Source organism: Erpetoichthys calabaricus, chromosome 15, assembly GCF_900747795.2.
Source record: "Erpetoichthys calabaricus chromosome 15, fErpCal1.3, whole genome shotgun sequence".
Classification (NCBI taxonomy): Eukaryota; Metazoa; Chordata; class Cladistia; order Polypteriformes; family Polypteridae; genus Erpetoichthys; species Erpetoichthys calabaricus.
Genome location: NC_041408.2, coordinates 25,296,152 through 25,318,169, shown reverse-complemented (window position 1 = coordinate 25,318,169; position 22,018 = coordinate 25,296,152). Strand labels below are relative to the sequence as shown.

At 44.3% G+C, this 22,018-nt stretch overlaps 1 protein-coding gene across 1 annotated transcript in view; it reads right to left on the bottom strand.

Annotated features, from left to right (window-relative positions):
* Positions 1–18,115: 18,115 nt before the first annotated feature.
* Positions 18,116–22,018, bottom strand: part of sptlc3 (serine palmitoyltransferase, long chain base subunit 3) — a 136,056-nt gene continuing 132,153 nt past the window's right edge. Inside the window, exons 11-12 of the mRNA XM_028820904.2 lie at positions 19,846–19,975; positions 18,116–19,770 (exon numbers count right to left, since the gene is read on the bottom strand). Coding sequence (XP_028676737.1) covers positions 19,657–19,770; positions 19,846–19,975 — 244 coding nt within the window. The 3' untranslated portion in view covers positions 18,116–19,656. The remainder of the gene's footprint in view (positions 19,771–19,845; positions 19,976–22,018) is intronic.

Genomic DNA, 22,018 nt, shown 5'->3' with positions numbered 1-22,018 from the left:
TAGCAGAATTTGGAGCTTTCAAATAATGTCAGATGCGACATTTTAAAGACCTGTGGGGATTTAAGCGTATTGCTTCTTTTTTTTTTAAATGATACTCATGTAGTAGTTTTTTAGGTCATGTTTCTTGTTGTGTTTACGGACTGTATGTATCTCGTTCATTTCCGACGCTCGCCTTGATGGACGATTGTTGGACACGACGCCCCGAGCGGATGCACATTACGAAAGAATGTGCATAAGGCAGAATGGAGTGATTTATCATCATCAGTAGCTGATGAGTCTGTGTGTGTTGTAGGATCACAAGTTACAGACGATGCGGTTGTGTGTACAGCGTGAGCGGCATCGTTCACCATTTGTTTCTCTGACATCGCTATCCGCGCGGATTTATTATAATCATTATTAAACGATCAGTTAAGTGTAGCGTTTGATGTCACATGCAAAGCCGCTCAAGCCATTAGGTGACACAGGCGGCAGAGGGGCGCCACTTATCAAACACTGAGGGGACCCGGTATACGTGAAAGTAAAAGTGCGCGCGCTCCTTGAAGCCCGCGGTACACCTGACGGGAGCGCGCTCAGAACACCAAGGGCCGCCGAAGTTTAATAAGACCGACTACGCGCTTTGGCGTCCGTCCATCCCATCTAAGGCTCCAGATGGGCATCGGCGGCACTGATCGCATGCAGCAGAGCGGCGCTGTTGGGTAACTGTGTGTTTTAAGGAGTAGGTGTTTCTGCACAGTGGTTAGCGCCGCTTCTTTACATTTCGATCAAATTTGCTTCTCTTTGCCGGTTCTCCGTGACTGGTGAGAATGTTGACCCCCCCCCCCCCCCACCCCATCCTAAAAACTTTTAGTGTTAATTTGCAGTTCTGATTTACTCCTATAAGAACACCCCGTGTGACAGAATGTTGTCCCGTCCGGGGCTGGTTCTTGTCTCGCGCACGCGCATTGTTTACGTGGATGGATTCATTTGTTTAGTGAATACGCTGCACCTTCAAAGTCTCACTGAGTACACAACACTCCCCTTGGCGTCATTAATTGCATTCATTTCACATTTAGGAAGCCAAACACTATCTCACTGCGTCGTAAAAAGGACCCCTCCATTTGCGCCGGATGCAGACTGAACCTTATCGATTGCTTTCTCTTGAACGTCGAGGTTCGAGTGTGAAGTTTTCATCTTACCACCAATGTCACCCACGCCGGATTATAGGATTCAACACGTCGCGCTTCTCTTTTGATTGATCAAGGTGGTCGAAACCGCAAAGTGCGGCAGTTCTCGGCTTTCCAGACGACACCGCTGGGAGTTTTGTTATCTCGAAAGTCACAAATGACAAGATACTAGCACCCCCCCCCCCCCACCCTACCCCCAACCTAGCAGACTGCCACATCCTGGACAAGCGCCATGGGTCAGCGAAGGTCACCGCCAGCTGTCACGTTTGGAATGGTGCCCCCCTACTGTCACTAAGCTGCTAAATGTACACTTGTGCCTCGGGCGGCGACAGCTGGGACACTTCAGCACGGTGTCCTCTCTGCCTTTGACGGTGAGGCTTAGAGTTCAAGTCCCCGGGTAGGCGGATTGTTTCGCCTGGCGATGCCATCACTGTACAAGCTGGCAGGTGTCCGAGGGTCTGCAATGCCTTTCGTGATGCCCAGCTCCGAAAAGAACTGGAACGGTCAATTATCATTCTTGCGTTCATTTGGGGTATCGGTGGGGCGGAAGTTAGCCTGCCGGCTGGAATCTCTCCGAACTGTGTGCAGTCTGCCCACATGGTGCCCCATTAGGTCACATGACAGCTCCAGCTTGGCCCACTGTGAGTGACTGGACCCTGCAATGGAGCACTCAAAAATACTTCAGCGCAAAACTTAAAATGTCTGTCTGTCAGTTACGTGGTAAACTTTCATTCAATTCATTTACATAACCGCAACATAAAAGATGCCACTTCACTCCACTTCTCAATCATATTCACTGAACATGAACGAATTAAGCAACTACTTCAAAACTGAAAAGCACGGGTCTATGCAAAAAATTATTCAAACCTAATTTAAAGAAAATGTATTATCACTGTTATTTTAACATGCTAAATTGTCCGTCTAAATATTCTTGGTACACTCAAATAATTCCGGAATGAGTTGTGGACGGGGCGAGTCCAGAGAATTATTGGGGTGCCAGCCTTTAAACTTGGATGGCAGTTCTTAAACAAAACAGGCGCACCAGGGCACAGAAATATCAAACAACAAACACAGCCTTCCTGGCGTCTTAAAAGGGTTTGTTCTCAAAAGCTCTTACAGCGTGTGGTGGAACTCCATCCTCTGTTAAGTCCCGGTCCAAATGGGGGCGTCCAGTTTTTATAGTCTAAGGTATTGCATACCTTAGATGGGCCCAGATGGTGTTCTTTTGAGGTGAATGTGTGCCAGTTGTTAATGGGGGTTTGGGGGGGGGGTTGGTCCTTTATGCAAAAAAGCACAGTCATGTACAAAAAACTTCATCATTTTAAGTTTAGTCAACCTAATTTAACTATGTACGGACAAAAACAGAATGCCATGTTTTGAGGATTACAGAAGTATTCATTTTGAGTAAGATTAACGTAAAATAAGTGAGTAATTACAACAGTTCCTGAGACGGATTATATGTCTGTTGAAAATTAAATCTGATCGTTTTGTTTTAACAAAAATTAATTGTGTTAGTTTGGCATCTAACAAATTTAAACCAATGTAAATAGAAAATGTTAAGTAAGATTTAACTTAACAACAAACATGATTATTTTAAGTTAATAGAAGTTAAATTCGATACACAAAGTGAACTTAATAGTTTATTTTTTGAGCAATACATGTCAAGATAGCCCTTTACACCGTAAACCTGAACTGGATAAGCATCTCAGAAAATGGACTGGTGGATCTTTCCTACCAAATCGCTTCAATTAAAGGTTCTGAGCTAAGAGAATGTGGACGCTAGGTGGGACTGTTGCCCCTTTAAACCCAACAGATAGAAGCTCGGGACACCAGGTAAAAGCACCAAGAAGATCATTTTAATCATTTCCTTCTTTAAACAGTGCTCCCCAAGCACCACAGCCACAACAACACAGGCAAGTAAATCACCAAGTACAATAATAGATAGATAGATAGATAGATAGATAGATAGATAGATAGATAGATAGATAGATAGATAGATAGGCACTATATAATAGATAGATAGATAGATAGATAGATAGATAGATAGATAGATAGATAGATAGATAGATAGATAGATAGATAGATAGATAGATAGATAGATAGATAGATACTTTATTAATCCCAAGGGGAAATTCACATACTCCAGCAGCAGCATACTGATACAGAAAATATTAAACTAAAGAGTGATAACAATGCAGGTATACAGACAGACAATAACTTTATATAATGTTAACGTTTACCCCCCTGGGTGGATTTGAAGAGTCGCATAGTATGGGGGAGGAACGATCTCCTCAGTCTGTCTGTGGAGCAGGACGGTGACAGCAGTCTGTCGCTGAAGCTGCTCCTCTGTCTGGAGATGACACTGTTTAGTGGATGCAGTGGATTCTCTATAATTGATAGGAGCCTGCTTAGCGCCCATCGTTCTGCCACAGATGTCAAACTGTCCAGCTCCGTGCCTACAATAGAGCCTGCCTTCCTCATCAGTTTGTCCAGGCGTGACGTGTCCTTCTTCTTAATGCTGCCTCCCCAGCACACCACTGCGTAGAAGAGGGCGCTCGCCACAACCGTCTGATAGAACATCTGCTGCATCTTATTGCAGATGTTGAAGGATGCCAGCCTTCTAAAGAAGTATAGTCGGCTCTGTCCTGTCTTACACAGAGCATCAGTATTGGCAGTCCAGTCCAGTTTATCATCCAGCTGCACTCCCAGGTATTTATAGGTCTGCACCCTCTGCACACAGTCACCTCTGATGATCACGGGGTCCATGAGGGGTCTGGGTCCTCCTAAAATCCACCACCAGCTCCTTGGTTTTGCTGGTGTTCAGGTGTAGGTGGTTTGAGTCGCACCATTTAACAAAGTCCTTGATTAGGTTCCTATACTCCTCCTCCTTAATAAACAATATCCTTCTCTTTTCTCTCTCCTCCACACCACCCAGCAAGTGTTGTCTACTACCTCCTAACTCTGGCTCGCTTGCTGGGTTCCCAACAGTCCTTTAAATAGTGTCCGTCCCGGAAGTGCTTCTGTCCTTCTGTCAGGGTCAGATGAAGAACTTGAATTTTCTTCAGCCTGGAAGTACTTCTGGATTTCCGTCCTTGTGACTTTGTACTTCCAGGCTATGGGGAAGATATGACTCCTCAGATTCTCTCGCAGTGTCCCCTTATGGCACAAACGGTACCCAGCAGGGCTGTGATATAAAAATACATGTCCCATGGTGCCCTGCAGGAATCCGGGGCACCGCTACACTGCAGGGAAGCTGCCATCTAATGTCTTGGGGGAAGTAATGTCCCAAAGTAGTTGCCTTCCCCTATCCTTCCACTTTGTGTGCGTCCTGGCTGGGTTGAGCTGCCGGCCATCTATCACAAAAAGAATACATAGTCTTGTGTTCTTCAGTTTGATTTAGAGGTCTTCACTTGTGGTGGTCAACTTTGCAACCTGGTCTCATAATTCTTGTTTCAAAACAGTCCCCAGACTACTGTTACTCAATTATATTTTACCACTCTTGTGAATCCCTTTGGATTAAAGTGCCCACTTAGTGAGCCCATTTAAATTAATTACTAGTACAATAAAAATAGAGTTTTTATAGTAATAGAACAACCACATTGTACTTTATGTAGCTGCTTCATAAAAAGGTAGGGCTTTCATATCGCACCACGATCAGTTTTATACAGGTGCTGGTCCTAAAATTAGAATTTCATGACAAAGTTGATTTTTTCCAGTAATTCCATTCAAAAAGTGAAACTTGTATATTAGATTCATTCATTGCACACAGACTGATGTGTTTCAAATGTTTATTTCTTTTAATGTTGATGATTATAACTGACAACTAATGAAAGTCCCAAATTCAGTATCTTGGAAAATTAGAATATCAATTAAGACCAATGCAAAAAAAGGATTTTTAGAAATGTTGGCCAACTGAAAGGTATGAACATGAAAAGTATGAGCATGTACAGCACTCAATATTTAGTTGGGGCTCCTTTGGCCTGGATTACTGCAGCAATGTGGCGTGGCATGGAGTCGATCAGTCTGTGGCACTGCTCAGGTGTTATGAGAGCCCATGTTGCTCTGATAGTGGCCTTCAGCTCTTCTGAATTGTTGGGTCTGGCGTATTGCATCTTTCTCTTCACAATACCCCATAGATTTTCTATGGGGTTAAGGTCAGGCGAGTTTGCTGGCCAATCAAGAACAGGGATACCATGGTCCTTAAACCAGGTACTGTGTGCAGGTGCCAGGTCCTGTTGGAAAATGAAATCTGCATCTCCATAAAGTTCGTCAGCAGGAAGCATGAAGTGCTCTAAAACTTTCTGGTAGACGGCTGCGTTGACCTTGGACCTCAGAAAACACAATGGACCAACACCAGCAGATGACATGGCACCCCAAACCATCACTGACTGTGGAAACTTTACACTGGACCTCACGCAACGTGGATTCTGTGCCTCTCCTCTCTTCCTCCAGACTCTGGGACCTTGATTTCCAAAGGAAATGCAAAATTTACTTTCATCAGAGAACATAACTTTGGACCACTCAGCAGCAGTCCAGTCCTTTTTGTCTTTAGCCCAGGCGAGACGCTCCTGACGCTGTCTCTTGTTCAAGTGTGGCTTGACACAAGGAATGCGACAGCTGAAACCCATGTCTTGCGTACGTCTGTGTGTGGTGGTTCTTGAAGCACTGACTCCAGCTGCAGTCCACTCTTTGTAAATCTCCCCCACATTTTTGAATGGGTTTTGTTTCACAATCCTCTCCAGGGTGCGGTTATCCCTATTGCTTGTACACTTTTTTCTACCACATCTTGTCCTTCCCTTCGCCTCTCTGTTAATGTGCTTGGACACAGAGCTCTGTGAACAATACTGACTACATCAACTTCTGTATGGACATTGTAGTTCCAGTAAGAACAGTACGCTGCTATGCTAACAACAAGCCATGGATTACAAGTGACATCAAGGGCCTTTTGAACCAGAAGAAAAGGGCCTTTAAAGACGGTGATCAGCATGAGCTCAAGCGCGTGCAGAAGGAACTCCGAGTCCAGCTCAGGGCGGCGAAGGAGCAGTACAGGAGAAAGCTGGAGCAGAAGTTGCAGAACAACAGCATGAAGGAAGTGTGGGATGGAATGAAGATCATCACTGGCTGCAGCTCAAAGCGGGGTACCACCATCGAGAGAGACGTGAAGAGAGCAAACCAAATGAACATCTTCTTTAACAGGTTTGACCACCCTAACCCACTCTCACCTCAGAGTACTGCACTCTCTACACATCCTTCTGCTGATACCAACATAGGAGAGACATCCCCACCCACAATTACAGCAGCGCAGGTGAGCAGAGAGCTGAGGAAACTTCGTGCCAGCAAAGCAGCAGGTCCAGATGGAGTATCGCCACGACTGCTGAAGGTCTGTGCATCAGAGCTGGGGGGTCCTCTACAGCGCATCTTCAACCTGAGCCTGGAACAGGGGAAAGTCCCGAGGCTTTGGAAAACATCTTGCATCACCCCAGTCCCAAAGGTATCACGTCCTGGTGAGCTGAATGACTGTCGCTCTAACATCACATGTGATGAAGACCATGGAGCGGCTTCTGCTTCACCACCTGAGGCCACAGGTCCAACACGCCCTCGACCCTCTGCAGTTCGCATACCAGGAGAAGGTGGGAGCGGAAGATGCCATCATCTATATGCTACATCGATCCCTCTCCCACTTGGACAAAGGCAGTGGCGCTGTAAGAATTATGTTTCTAGACTTCTCTAGCGCCTTCAACACCATCCAACCTCTGCTCCTTAGGGACAAGCTGACAGAGATGGGAGTAGATTCATACCTGGTGGCATGGATCGTGGACTATCTTACAAACAGACCTCAGTATGTGCGTCTCGGGAATTGCAGATCTGACATTGTGGTCAGCAACACAGGAGCGCCGCAGGGGACTGTACTTTCTCCGGTCCTATTCAGCCTATATACATCGGACTTCCAATATAACTCGGAGTCCTGCCACGTGCAAAAGTTTGCTGACGACACTGCTATCGTGGGCTGCATCAGGAGTGGGCAGGAGGAGGAGTATAGAAACCTCATCAAGGACTTTGTTAAATGGTGCAACTTAAACCACCTACAACTGAACACCAGCAAAACCAAGGAACTGGTGGTGGATTTTAGGAGACCCAGGCCCCTCATGGACCCCGTGATCATCAGAGGTGACTGTGTGCAGAGGGTGCAGACCTATAAATACCTGGGAGTGCAGCTGGACGATAAATTGGAGTGGACTGCCAATACTGATTCTCTGTGCAAGAAAGGACAGAGCCACCTGTACTTCCTTAGAAGGCTGGCATCCTTCAACATCTGCAGTAAGATGCTGCAGATGTTCTATCAGATGGTTGTGGCGAGTGCCCTCTTCTACGCAGTGGTGTGCTGGGGAGGCAGCATTAAGAAGAAGGATGCCTCACGCCTGGACAAACTGGTGAGGAAGGCAGGCTCTATTGTTGGCATAGAGCTGGACGGTTTGACATCTGTAGCAGAGCAACGGGCACTCAGCAGGCTCCTATCAATTATGGAGAATCCACTACATCCATTAAACAGTGTCATCTCCAGACAGAGAAGCAGTTTCAGCGACAGACTGCTGTCACTGTCCTGCTCCACTGACAGACTGAGAAGATCATTCCTCCCCCAAACTATGTGACTCTTCAATTCCACCAGAGGGGGTAAACGTTGAACATTATTCAAGTTATTGTCTGTTTTTTACCTGCATTTTTTATTACTCTTTAATTTAATATTTTTTGCTGCTGGAGTATGTGAATTTCCCCCTGGGATTAATAAAGTAACTATCTAACTATCTATCTAACAGCCAGCCTCTTTAACAATGACCTTTTTGTGTCTTGCCCTCCTTGTGCAAGGTGTCAATGGTCGTCTTTTGGACAACTGTCAAGTCAGTAGTCTTCCCCATGATTGTGTAGCCTACAGAACTCGACTGAGAGACCATTTAAAGGCTTTTGCAGGTGTTTTGAGTTAATTAGCTGATTAGAGTGTGGCACCAGGTGTCTTCAATATTGAACCTTTTCACAATATTCTAATTTTCCAAGATACTGAATTTGGGACTTTCATTAGTTGTCAGTTATAATCATCACCATTAAAAGAAATAAACATTTGAAATACATCAGTCTGTGTGTAATGAATGAATCTAATATACAAGCTTCACTTTTTGAATGGAATTACTGAAATAAATCAACTTTGTCATGATATTCTAATTTTATGACCAGCACCTGTATAATGTGGCCAGCTTATTTGGTCCCCCTGCTTGATCTGTGCAGCCAATAGAAGATAAAGTAAGCCGGCAGGTGCCAAGATCAGCGTGTGTTCACACACCGAATCTGCTGATTAGAGGAGCATCTTTTGAAACACACAAAATTTCTGATGTGGAACAGTGGCCTCAAGGGTTTATCAGTGTGTTTCTTGGATGGAGTTTTTCCCCTGTCTTTTTCTCCTGCATTCCAAAGAAGGCGCCTTGAGCATGGGAAAGGCGCTATTTAAATAAACTGTATTATTATTGTTATGTTCTTGGCCGCTCCTGAATAAGTGTGGATGTCCGCAAATGTGTGCTGCGATTAACTTGAGCTCCGCTCCATTCAGGGTGAGCCCCTACCTTGTGCCCGATGCTACTTGCATTGTCTGCTGCTCCACTGAACTGGATGAAGATGTGGCTGCAGTGGCTGAACGCAGGGCCGTTCTTAGGATTTTGGGGGCATTTGGCAAAGGCACCTGTTGGGATCTTGCTGTTTCTATCCGTATGAATGTATGATAATTATTTTATCCATATGAATGCATAATAATTATCTTATCCGTATAAATGTGTAACAATTAGTGAGGTAAAGCTTATCATTTTATGATTATACTGTATATTATATATTCCATATTTGAGAAAAACATGTCAAAGGAACCTACTGACTAAAGCTAACGTAGCATGTAAATCAAACCTTTAATGTAAAAATACCTTGCATACTTTTCCATCCATCCATTTTCCAACCCGCTGAATCCGAACACAGGGTCACGGGGGTCTGCTGGAGCCAATCCCAGCCAACACAGGGCACAAGGCAGGAAACAATCCTGGGCAGGGTGCCAACCCACCGCAGGACACACACAAACACACCCACACACCAAGCACACACTAGGGCCAATTTAGAAACGCCAATCCACCTAACCTGCATGTCTTTGGACTGTGGGAGGAAACCGGAGCGCCCGGAGGAAACCCACGCAGACACGGGGAGAACATGCAAACTCCACGCAGGGAGGACCCGGGAAGTGAACCCGGGTCCCCAGATCTCCCAACTGCGAGGCAGCAGCGCTACCCACTGCGCCACCGTGCCGCCCACCTTGCATACTTTTATTTTTGCAAAGTCTTTGATTAATAATAAATAATAATAAGTTACATTAAGTGTGAATAATCGAGGGAGTCGATGACTTTGTGCTCAACTGATATTAATGCTAAGCCATTATAATCGATCTGATGTGCAGATGCCCTGGCAGGTGAGGAGCATGATGTGCACTCCCACTGGGGCCACACCCACTACCCCAGGACCCACCGTCACCGTTGATGCTGCCTGTCGTCACTGTTTCCTCTCTGCTCACATGTAACCGTACTGATAATTCTCCCACCGAAAATTTGTACTTCTGAAATATGGACCTGTAAGTTGTATTTGGTTACGGCTAAAAAAAAAAAGGCTGGGCAGGGCCCTTTGGCAGTGGGGGCCCTGGGCGGTCGCCTACTTTGCCTTTGGCTAAGAACGGCCCTGCTGAACTTGATAGTGGCTTTGCAGGGAAAATACCACGTCACAGCTGAAGCCGGTGGCACCCAGCACTGCGCAAACACTGCATGAGTGGAACTACAGCTCCCAGCATGCCACAGTGACGCCAGACTGCTAAGGATTGCGGCGCAAGGGTTGTTGGGAAGCTGTCTGTTAAGGCGCTCAATTCAAAAACGACGCTGTCGTTTTTTCCAGTAATTTCCACAGCTGCAGCAAAACACATTTTTCTGGATTATAACTTCATCATTACTGTACAGTTCTTTGTTCACCGTCTGCTTGTGTAAGGAAAGTATTGCTCATTGAGCAGCCTGCACAAGTATGCACTACTGAATCAAGGAACTTGAATCTGCAGTCAGAGACAAGGGGATAGATAGATAGATAGATAGATAGATAGATAGATAGATAGATAGATAGATAGATAGATAGATAGATAGATAGATAGATAGATACGGATATGATAACTCATTAAATTAACTCGTTTAATTTCATTACAGCCCTGTTAACACTTAATTGGAGCTATGTCAAAATGAATGCTTTTCTCCTTTGAAAGATAAAATGGGTATGTGTGGTTGTTCTGAAAGACAGGAAATAAACTTTCATGAATCGTCACGTATCTTAATGAAATACAGTATTACTAAGTTAATAGCAGTACATTTCCAGTAGATGGCAGCAACTGATCCATAGTGTACCTTAATGAAATTCTTCGGAAGAATGGCACTTTGTATATTTATAAAGTTAGCACCTGGATGGGGAACTCAGCAGTTGACTTTCCACATTAAAATTGCTAAATGTAACAACAATCAAGGTCAGATGAAGTAAGAACATTAACAAAGGCGTATTTGTCACTTCGAAGGTGGGAGCAATGAGACAGCAGCGACTTCTGGGAGAGCCAGAGAGATGCTGTGCGCCCTTCTCTCTTTAATGAATCAGAAAGCCAGGCTTTGTAACAGCTTGTTCATGGGATTTGTTCATTAGAAGTCACCTTGACATGAAGCATGCTTCTTCCACTACAGATCTGCGTTGGACATTCATGTTCCGGTAGGACAGAGGTATCATTTTTTCCAGTAGGCTGTTCACTTGGGCATATAATTATCTGTTTCATCTGGTACACTGGACTGTGTTTGTATGTATTAATCATTTCTGTGTCGGTTGTTGTTTACTGGGGGTCAGCATCTTGGGTTTTTGAGGTAGGTAAACAGGTTGTATTTGTTTGTTCTATTTTTATCGTTGTAAATAGTTTTTTTAATATATACTGTATACCGTATTTACTCGTGTACCACGTGCCCTCATGTAAGACGCACACGCTAATTTTTACAAAGAAAATCACGAAAAAAATTTTCCCCGTGTACGACGTGCATTGTGATTGTATAGGAAGAGTTTAGGGCACGTTTTCCGCGAAATGCCCTTCTGTCTTTGTTGCATGACGAAAGAGTGAGCGAGAGAGACAGAGAGGGTGCACGAGCGAGCGAGAGAGAGAGAGAGAAAGCGCGAGTGAACGACAGAGAGAGAGAGACAAAGCGCAAGCGAAGAAGCAAGAGAGAGAGAGCGCACGCGAGTGAACGACAGAGAGAGCGAGAGGGCACATGAGCGAGCGAGAGAAAGAGAGGGAGAGAGAGAGCCCAAGCAGAAGTAGTAAACATTACAGAAAAAAACTTCCTCGTGTATGACGCGCACCTGATTTTCTAATGATAATTTTCGGGAAAAAATGTGCGTGTGGTACACGGGTAAATACGGTATATTTTTTAAACCTCTGTGTACCTCGTCCCTGTTGAACACTTCTTGGTTGAAAAAGGGTGGGTGTTGTCCTGGCTTTCCCAATGTTTAACAGAGAGATAAGATAAAAGTGCCTCAGGGCCACTCCAACATGACATCGAGTGCACGTGAAACTTGGGGACTGCAGTTGGTGATTTTGTCTCTAGAGGATGTCATATTACATGACGAAAATTACAGGACATAACCCATTAGACAACTACTGTATGTAATGTCTTTCTTGTTCAGTTTTACATTTCCAAAGTGTCCTGAGCTAGGAGTCCCAAGTATTAAAGAGTTCCAAAGCACTTCCAATAACGGCCACTAGAGGGGGATCTCACCATCAGACTCCACTTAGTAATAAACGTAAGCACCAAGTCTTTATACAAGGTTTATTCTTCACAAAAACTATTCCAATTAGGAGCACAAAGGCGAAATGGAATTGCCCGAAAGACTAAGGCAATCCAAAATCAAACAACTCCCAAAACAGATTCCAAAAGAAAGGTCAAAAAACTGAGCAGAAAGCCAAAACGTCAGAGATCCAATGATTAACAGGATTCACAATAAACACAGGTAATCTAGCCACTGCCTGGCACACTCAAAATGAACCACCAGGGCCAGTGAGAGACCCTCTGGATTCATAGGATGAAGGGCGGTTCTTAATGGTGATTGGCAGGTGGCCCCACCCCTTGGGGACCACCCATAAAATACATGGAACACAACACAGGCATCTTACACACATAAACAAAATCACAAATAAAGAACAATGCTCATAAACCACATAAATTAAAAAAATCAAAAATGAACAAAAGAGACATAAAACATGAATATGAACCCTAGAAAGGGGAGGAACCCTGGCTGAGACGCGGCACAAAGCCTGTCCGTTTCCCAGACAGCCAGTACCACACTGCCAGGCAAAGCCAGTGGTGTATGAAAGCCTTCTGGGTACAGCGAGTTTGTTCGCAATCTCGGCCCTTTTCTTTTTTTCATTGTACATAAAGCACAAGACGTTGGGCAGACAAGTTGCTCTTCTGTTTGTAAGGACCAAAACACCGGTGTTTCTTATTCCTTGTAGCTGCATTCATATGGAGTGTACTTCTCGCTGAGCACTCATTGATTGTCAGCTTTCACACATGCAGATCCCACTGCTACAGCTTGATTTTATGGGGGCAGGTCACAGACTGGTTAGCATTACAAGAGCTTGCTGCGACTACAATGTCTAAGGTTATATAAATGAAGTCAGTGTCTTCATATCGCTGGTAAAACCATGTTATGTAACATGGGCTTAAGAGAGACAGGTTGGCAACTGGTGAAGGGAGCAGTATGGAGGTAGATCTCGTAATCCGAACGTTGTGAGCGCGTGCCCCACCTCTGCTGTCTCAGGGTGGACACTCAAAGGGTGAATATAGAAAGGTGAATATGGAAGTGCCAGCCCTCAGTGATTCCTCACCACTGACAAGAGTCCTTGGTGCCAATCAGGTACATCGCCTCATGACTGTAGCATACTTGTTGGCAGACTGACTTTTTCAACGAAATAATGAAGCACGTTGGCACTGCCGGGTAAGTCATGTAATTGTTTCAGAAACTGGAGAGAGAATTCAGCTGAATGCCGTGACTTTTCTATTCAACAGATAGTCTCAGTCCCAATTGCTACTGTAGGAGGAGACTCAATGGGGGTTTGCCAACTTGAACTTAATAAAGGCTGAAGTGCATAGAAAATATAATCAATATGTGACTGTTACTGTGCAAAAAGGAGGAGGAAGGAGGTCTCTGTGCACCCCTTTATGTAGGGTTAGCTTACGGTTACGTCAGGGTCGCACCCAAAGAAGAAATCCAGGCACAGTGTCCTAAATTCTACAGTGCATCCAGAAAGTATTCACAGCACATCACTTTTTCCACATTTTGTTATGTTACAGCCTTATTCCAAAATGGATTACATTAATTTTTTTCCTCAGAATTCTACACACAACACCCCATAATGACAACATGAAAAATGTTTACTTGAGGTTTTTGCAAATTTATTAAAAATAAAAAAATTGAGAAAGCACATGTACATAAGTATTCACAGCCGTGAAGCTCGAAATTGAAATTTTACCTATTTTTAAATGAAAGCTGGTAAAATCTGAGGCGGCACGGTGGCGCAGTGGTAGCGCTGCTGCCTCGCAGTTAGGAGACCCGGGTTCGCTTCCCGGGTCCACCCTGCGTGGAGTTTGCATGTTCTCCCCGTGTCTGCGTGAGTTTCCTCCGGGCGCTCCGGTTTCCTCCCACAGTCCAAAGACATGCAGGTTAGGTGGATTGGCGATTCTAAATTGGCCCTAGTGTGTGCTTGGTGTGTGGGTGTGTTTGTGTGTGTCCTGCGGTGGGTTGGCACCCTGCCCAGGATTGGTTCCCTGCCTTGTGCCCTGTGTTGGCTGGGATTGGCTCCAGCAGACCCCCGTGACCCTGTGTTCGGATTCAGCGGGTTGGAAAATGGATGGATGGATGGATGGTAAAATCTGCTGTAGGAGAATCTGAATGGTCAAGTAGAAAAACCGGCTCCTACTGGTCTTCTTCACCGGGACTACTGTCATTGTCCATGTTACTTAATGACCGGAACTCCATGTTTGCCATCACTTTATACACCCTCTAATCTCTTGACTTGACAACTGGCTGATTGACTGCCATCCTACACCTACTGCTACTTCTACATAGGGTCCTCCAAGAATTTGAACATTGGTTTGGTTCTGGGAGAGGATGGACCTCACAGTCATGTTATACCCACAGATGATTGGTCGGCACATTAATTATAGTGTTACATTGGCTTCGAAGCTGGATACACTCCTTGGATGTATGTATGCTCTGCAGGTGGTCATCTGCTTCTTAGGAAAGAAACATGTCCCTCTCTTCTTCTGTTGACCCTTTAGCCCACATGAGTTTTCCTAGTGCATGTATGGAAGCCTGCAAAGATGCTGTGTGGCCAGTACCCTCTTTGGTCTTCATTGGGTTTCATTTGTCATGGAGACATGAAGCTGCCTCCTAGGTCAAGAGGAGCTTAAAATTGACTGAGGAGCTCCATCGTCTGAGTGCATTTGTCTGGTGTTCTAGCAATAGCTTATGGTTGGGAGGCTGGCTGGTAGACCCACCTCTTGGACCTCTAGATAGCTACTATCGTCTGGCCTGTGAAAGTGGAATGTCATGCAGTCTGTGTCATTATTTTCTTGGCTGGCCTAGTGCTGATGAGGTGATGGCAGGGAATTGATGGCAGACAACAGTGTTACCCCTGGCAGACCAATAGGCAACATAGATAATGAAGGGTAAAGATGACTGATACGATGGCAGCACCCTCTTGGTGTTGTCACATTGATTTTCTTTGGCCTGGGTTTTCTTTAGAGAAGACAAAAGAACTTAGCAGTGTCTGAAAATCTCTCGCCTTAATTACACAATGTTGGATGAGATGAAAGAGTTGATCAGGTCTGTTTGCACTTGGTACCCGTCGTCATCAGGCTCTTTGTCGGTGCTATCCAAAGCTTCATTCTTGAGCTTCATTTCCCAGTACTGCCCCTGTATTTTTAGCCTGAAGGAGGCTCCTTTGTGTATGAAGATGCAGATGTCATTTCAGTCGCTTTACATCCTGCATTTCTGTTGGGTTCTCTAGTACAGTCTGGTAGCTCAGAAGTTCTAACTCTGCTGCCACTGCTCCTAGCCTTAGATTAGGTAGATAACCTAACCACACTGGTGCTTAGTTGTGACTTTTTTCCATATATTCACTTCAGTATGTTGCTCTGGGCAGAGGTTTATTTGGACGCACAGAGCTGCCACTTTTCCCATTCATTATATTTGGTGGCTGAACTTAGCAACCCATTACCTGATCATATCTCACCTTCTGAAGATGGCATAGCATATTCTACTGGGTGGAGTGCACCGCCCAATCTTAGCTCCTGCTGTTGCTCTCTTTCTCCTGTCTTCATTCTGCAGTCGCTGACTGCTGTGCATTCTTCCTCTCAACACCATAGGTGGGCCGTAAAAGCCACAGTTTTGTGCTTTCATTCTGACAAACCACTGAGATGTTGGAAAGGTGCTGCAATGGCAGCTCATACAAAAACCCAGGAAGAGTACTTCAGATGTGGATCCCATGGAGTGCCCACACTATTCCATACAGTTCTCTGTTTCCTAAATAACAACATTCCTCTACATGGCAGGGCATCCAAATCCAGTTTGCCCCTGCCTGCCCACCTCCAAAGTGGTGCCCTCCATGCTTGTTTTAATTTTTAATAATATGGTTAATGGCTGGTGGACAAGGAGGACAGAGCACCTGTCATGAAGCCCATACTCCCCTCAACTGCTTTATGGGGTCAGGTCTTGTTAATCCTATCCATATTTAATTTGAGTCTCAATTTCCCTTTGATAATAAAGTGCTTTTTATAGATTCTTTTCCACAGTGACCTCTTACACAGTTACAGCACTGAACTGCTGCCTCCTTATTTCTAACTTCAGCAACACAGCCACTAAGAGACCACACTGCAACAATGCAATTGAAGACTCATCTCATGCGTATTGATAGAGAAAGTGTATTTATTGTTTAATGGCTGACAACAGTGTGTAGTATTTGACAGCTGTTATGTGTGTCATTCTGTGGTTGTGACTTAGGAAGATTCGAATTTTGATGTTTGTTTGGAATTTTCTGGCTTGTCATGTGACTCGAGGAGTGTCGTCATAGAAGTGATTGTGCACAGTACATGTGGTAGTGTTCGTACTACATGTCATCCCTCGGTATGTGTTTCTCAACTTTCTTGTGTCATTGCGACAGACCAATGTGGGATCTCTCATGGTAGGTTGGGTAGAACACGATCATCAGAGAAGGTCGGAGGAATAAGTGTAATTTTCGGAGTGGGGACCTTCTGCGGCTCACTGGTGGTCCATCATGACCCTCTACCATTGTAAACAAGACGAACCCGCGACCCAGTGTTTGAGAAACACTATCTTAAGGACACACTGAAGTGCTTGAAGATTATTGTGAGCTCTGGGAAATAATGGGCAATGACAAGAAGAACAAGGAATGGTCAGACAAAGCAAGGGTCATAACCTGTGAGATCAAAAAAAAAATCTGGGCTACCATGTACAGAAGGACAAAATGAAACTCAAGTGTCAAAATCAAAGATAAGTCGAAAACAAAATCAAAATCCTATCACTAGGGCCTACTTGGGAAATGAACTAACTAATGCTAAAGATCCTTTGAGGTTGTGTTATCTTTCTAGGGATAACGCGTGGTGTGAATCCCACCATGTATATACAACAATGTCCGTAGTGTTACTGTTCTGCTAGAGTTGGATTTCTAGTACTTTAGAAGGAGTAGGACTGGAAAAAGAGCAAAGTCGAAGTCAGTTCACTCAAAAATACAGCAGTCAAAAGCAGAAGGTGTAAGGTGAACCATAGTTAAAATCGCAGAGCAAAAATATCACTGTCAAGAAAAAACTTTAAAAGAATTGTTTTCCTCTGTAATTTGTTATAGAAATATTGTCATGCGTCCTCATTATTTTTTACATCCCACATATTTTGAACAGTGGAGAATTAATGTATCAGTGTTTGTTTATATTGACAGCTTTTTGAAAGGCTTAAAATTATTTTATCATGTTTATTCTTAGCTGACATTAGTTGTTTCGTCGCCTTGGCTATGACCCAGCAGTGTTCACGTGTGACGTCACTTAAGCGATGCGTTGAAAGTTCACGCTTCCATTCTGTCACCATATGTGTTTGCGAATATCGCAAGACTTTGCTTGCGTTTATTTTTCCATTGATTTCTTCAATTAAAGACTCTTGGTTACATCACAGTTTGACTGGTTAATGTTCTTTTAAACTCATGGTTAGAATCTTTGCTTTGGTTAATGACTGTCACTTCTTCCGATTCATTTGCACTTTCTCCTGTGCTGATTCTTCATTTAGCATTAACAATCGCTAACAAAAGGTTGTGTTTATCTGCAGACTTGGATGAGGAAATAATGTCACTGCTGACCTTTTAACCAGTCACGTCAACAGTGTCGGAGCTGTGACTTCTGTGGCCATACCCACAGGCAACTGGGAGCCGCATCCTGAAGACTGGACTCACAAAATGTCAGTGTCCCTAATCAAAAGAAAAGGTGTCAGAATGGCAAAAAAATTTTTTCAGAACTTTATGTCTTAAACTCCAAAACTAATAACCTGTCTGGATTCCTTGTGCTGAAAAAAATCCAATATGGGTACAAAAAATCTATATAAAATGTGATAAAAGCATCGCAAAAAAATTTGTAATGAATCATTTCATAAGGGGCATTAACGTGGTTCTCCATGTCATATGACCTGCCAAAAGATGGTGTGTAAATAAAGACACTGTCACGCTCTTGCACCTAGGAGACTGTTTAACGGCTTTAGTGATGGTAATTCTCTAGCGGTCCAGGAGATGGCGCTGTGTGATAACGTTCTTTCTCTCACTGAAGGCCAAAAGACTGACAGCTCCCTTCCACCTACGTCACTTATGGTGCTCGTCCACCCAAACCCGCCTCTTCCTGCCTGGTTGCCACATGACCGGAAGCACCGCAGTGAATTGAATCTTCTGAAGAAGACTCTTGTGTGTAGTTCACGTGTTTATTTTGAAACCTTTATAGACATCCAGTTATACGGGGAAAGCCTAGCCTAAAGTGCCCCAATACTTTGATGGTCTCTGTCTTGTTTCTTACAACATTAACAAATTTTAACTTAGTAAATATGATTCTCAATGATAAACAAACATAAAAATTTGAATTCTAATGAGTCGCAACACCAGAATACACAGAATAACACAAATAAAATGGTCTAATACTACACACTGACTCTGTTGGATCACAGGCTGCAGTGATCGGAACTATGAAAGAAACTGAAGTACTGGTCTGTCGATCTTCATCACCAGTTTACATCCCACAAAATAATAGAGTAGTGGACCTTGTACCGTGCAGAAAGAGTGTCCATTGCCACTCCTCACATGACGTTTTTCAAAGCTGCTCAAACTTTCTTTTGTACAGTATGTAAGTGATTTACTGTAAAATGACAAAAATGAATAAATAAAATTCAGAGAATTGGGATGCTGTGCTTAATTGTGGACATTCCTTCTTCATTCCCACTTTGTGTTCTTCTGGTCATACACTGGGGGGGTTTGGGGGTGGGTCGGTCTCCTGCAGACATTCTTGGACGTTTGACTCCTTGCTTCACTTGCAGTGCTGTCTGATTCTGAATCTTTACCTTTGTGACCAAATCCATTATTTATATTTGGTATTACAAAATCCATCAAATGGTTTGAGGTGACCCCATCCGGGCTTGATGAAAGGATGAGGTGTGACAAGAATGCCACAGCAGCACATGGGGTGGACGAGGTCGTGTTGAAGGTGAGAGGCCAGATGTTGGAAATGCACTTTAATGGAAAGGAGGATGAGTTGATGGGGTCTCTCATTCTATTTAATAATAAAAAAGTTCCAGTCTATCCCCTCCTGGAAGCAGCAAAACAAAAACCCGCTGAAATGCCAATCAGCTAGCAGCTCTAAGTTTCCGGGCACACCTTGAGGGGTCTGTTTTTTTTGGCTCCTTGCTTGTGCCCTTCATGTGTTGTTTTTGTGTGTTTTGTAAAGGAGACAATCGCTTAGAAAAACTGAGCAGTCCCGCTGTCAGCATAACCCCCTTGTGCGGCCCACCATTCATACTTAGTTAGGTGGGAAAGGTGTGGTTAAACAGACTGAAAGAACATCACTGGGACTGCAGAGCTGATTGCCTGGAGGCCCTTCTGGTAGCCGCACAACATCTGCCTTTTGTCCTCTTTTTGGTCATTTAGGGATTGAGTTGCGTAAGGGTGATTCTGTGCAATGCACTCATGTTCTTTCCCACAGGAGCGGAAACACACACGTCAACAGAGGTTCCCTTCATAGACAAGACATTCCCTCTATGTCATATTTTCAGATGCTCCCTCCTGCTCGGTAGCCACAGAAGAAAGGAATATTTAATCATCCATCTCAAAACTCGTTTCGTCGTAGAGTTCTGGTCGTGATGACCTTGTGTGTCGAGAGTACTTCAAAACTAGGTGGTCTCCCAACTCATTCAGCGTGTTCAACACCTGCAAAGAAAGGAGTCGGTTGGTTAATCATCGAGTGAAGAGTAGCTGAGCAGACCTGTTGGATTATGAACTCACCTTGTCCAGCATGGGAAGTGTGTGAGCTGCAGACACACAGAAGCGAGCCCTGGACTCTGTAATCGGAGTTGCAGGAAATCCCACCACCACCACTCCAATTTTTCTCTTGAGCATCTCACGAGCAAAAGCACTGGAATGCAAAGAACTGGGAGTCAGTGCCATGAGTGGAGGGAAGCCAGGCTAAGCCATGAGTGCATATAAGCAATTTGACACATAAAATGTGCTGTGTAATACCAAGATGAACTGAACGACTGCACAAATAGAGGCTGGCAGGCCCTCGCTAGCAGGCCACAGAATGATGTTTCCACTATACTTATCAACCTGTCTATGCGCAGGGCAGACTCAATTGAACTTCAAAAGATGCTTTCAACCAGAATGGCTACAAATCTACATAGTGCCGGTCCACCCTCAGTAATATTCAATGGGGTCTCTAAGTTGGCTCCACTGTGTCTGTAAAAGTACTGGTACCACCTGGTGGGCTCCTGCTGCCTTTGGTGTCCTAAATGAAGGTTCCAGAATGCAACATGTATGGAAAGACTAACAAGTTACTCCATGTAAAAATTCATTTTGTCCATCCATTTCCATCCATTTTCCAACCCGCTGAATCCGAACACAGGGTCACGGGGGTCTGCTGGAGCCAATCCCAGCCAACACAGGGCACAAGGCAGGGAACCAATCCTGGGCAGGGTGCCAACCCACCGCAGGACACACACAAACACACCCACACACCAAGCACACACTAGGGCCAATTTAGAATCGCCAATCCACCTAACCTGCATGTCTTTGGACTGTGGGACGAAACCGGAGCGCCCGGAGGAAACCCATGCAGACATGGGGAGAACATGCAAACTCCACGCAGGGAGGACCCGGGAATCGAACCCAGGTCCCCAGATCTCCCAACTGCGAGGCAGCAGCGCTACCCACTGCGCCTTCGTGCCGCCCTATTAACTGAACTGAACTATTTTGTCTACTCAATTATTCTACAGGAATTGTAAAAAAAACCTCTAGATGTGTATCCACAAGGTTTGACAGCAGCAGTTTCTACAGCCCCAGAGCTCCGACAATGGCGGTTTCAGCTTACAAGATAAAACAATACTGACAGAGCTCATCTAGCCTATGGCGCCTTTATTCTGCAATCTAAACATGGCTCACGTCTGACGACACTTGACTGATTTGACCAGAAGCAACAAAGGAAAGAAGAGAGGCTTCACATTTAGTTCAGAGCGCTGAGGACACAAAGACGCCACTCAGGGGCGATGGTGTAACTCTAATCACTTAGGGTCACTGCATTTTATGTAGATAGGTCTTTCGAATGAGACCCCTGACCTTTAATTAGTCTGACCTGGAGAGATGCTCCTGGGCAAATGTGAGGAGTTCATACTGTAATGTTAAAATTGCTTTGGAAAACACTCTATTATGTCTTTATTATGAAAGGTGCCATATAAACGTTTACTTATTAACAGCAATCTTGCTATGCCCTGTAGAAAATGACCTACCAATAGCAGCGACATCAAGAAAGGTGTGATATAACCTAAAAGCTTTATGCATGGAATGAAAGGCTCAAATCGCAGCCTTCATACTTGCTGTATGTTCTCCCTGTGTCCCCATGGATTATCCCCGTATTGTCATTTTCATACCACAGGCACACATGAGATTGACTGGTTGGTCTAGTATGTACTTAATAATTAATAATTCTTTGCATTTATATAGCGTTTTTCTCACTACTCAAAGCACTCAACAATTGCAGGTTAAGGGCCTTGCTTAAGGGCCCAACAGAGCAGAGTCCCTTTTTGCATTTACGGGATTCAAACCGGCAACCTTCCGATTGCCAGTGCAGATCCCTAGCCTCAGAGCCACCACTCTGCCTACTTCATTGGAATGGTGGCCTGCCTGGCATTTGATGCTTGAAGAGGAGGCTGTGGATTTCTGTGAAAGTTTACTGGAATGGAGGTCTGAAAAATGAACGAATAACTAAATGGTTGTTTGTTACAGATTTATTTATTTATTTCAATTTTGTAATATATTAGATCGCATGGCACATGATAAATTGTGATCTACTGGTCCAACACTTAAATCTTAGAGCAAAAGCATCATCTAATTGAAATGAGTAGAACCACATGTCTGCAATATGTAGTTTGATATAATCTGCCATTATTAGCTGGCCTCAGTCCAC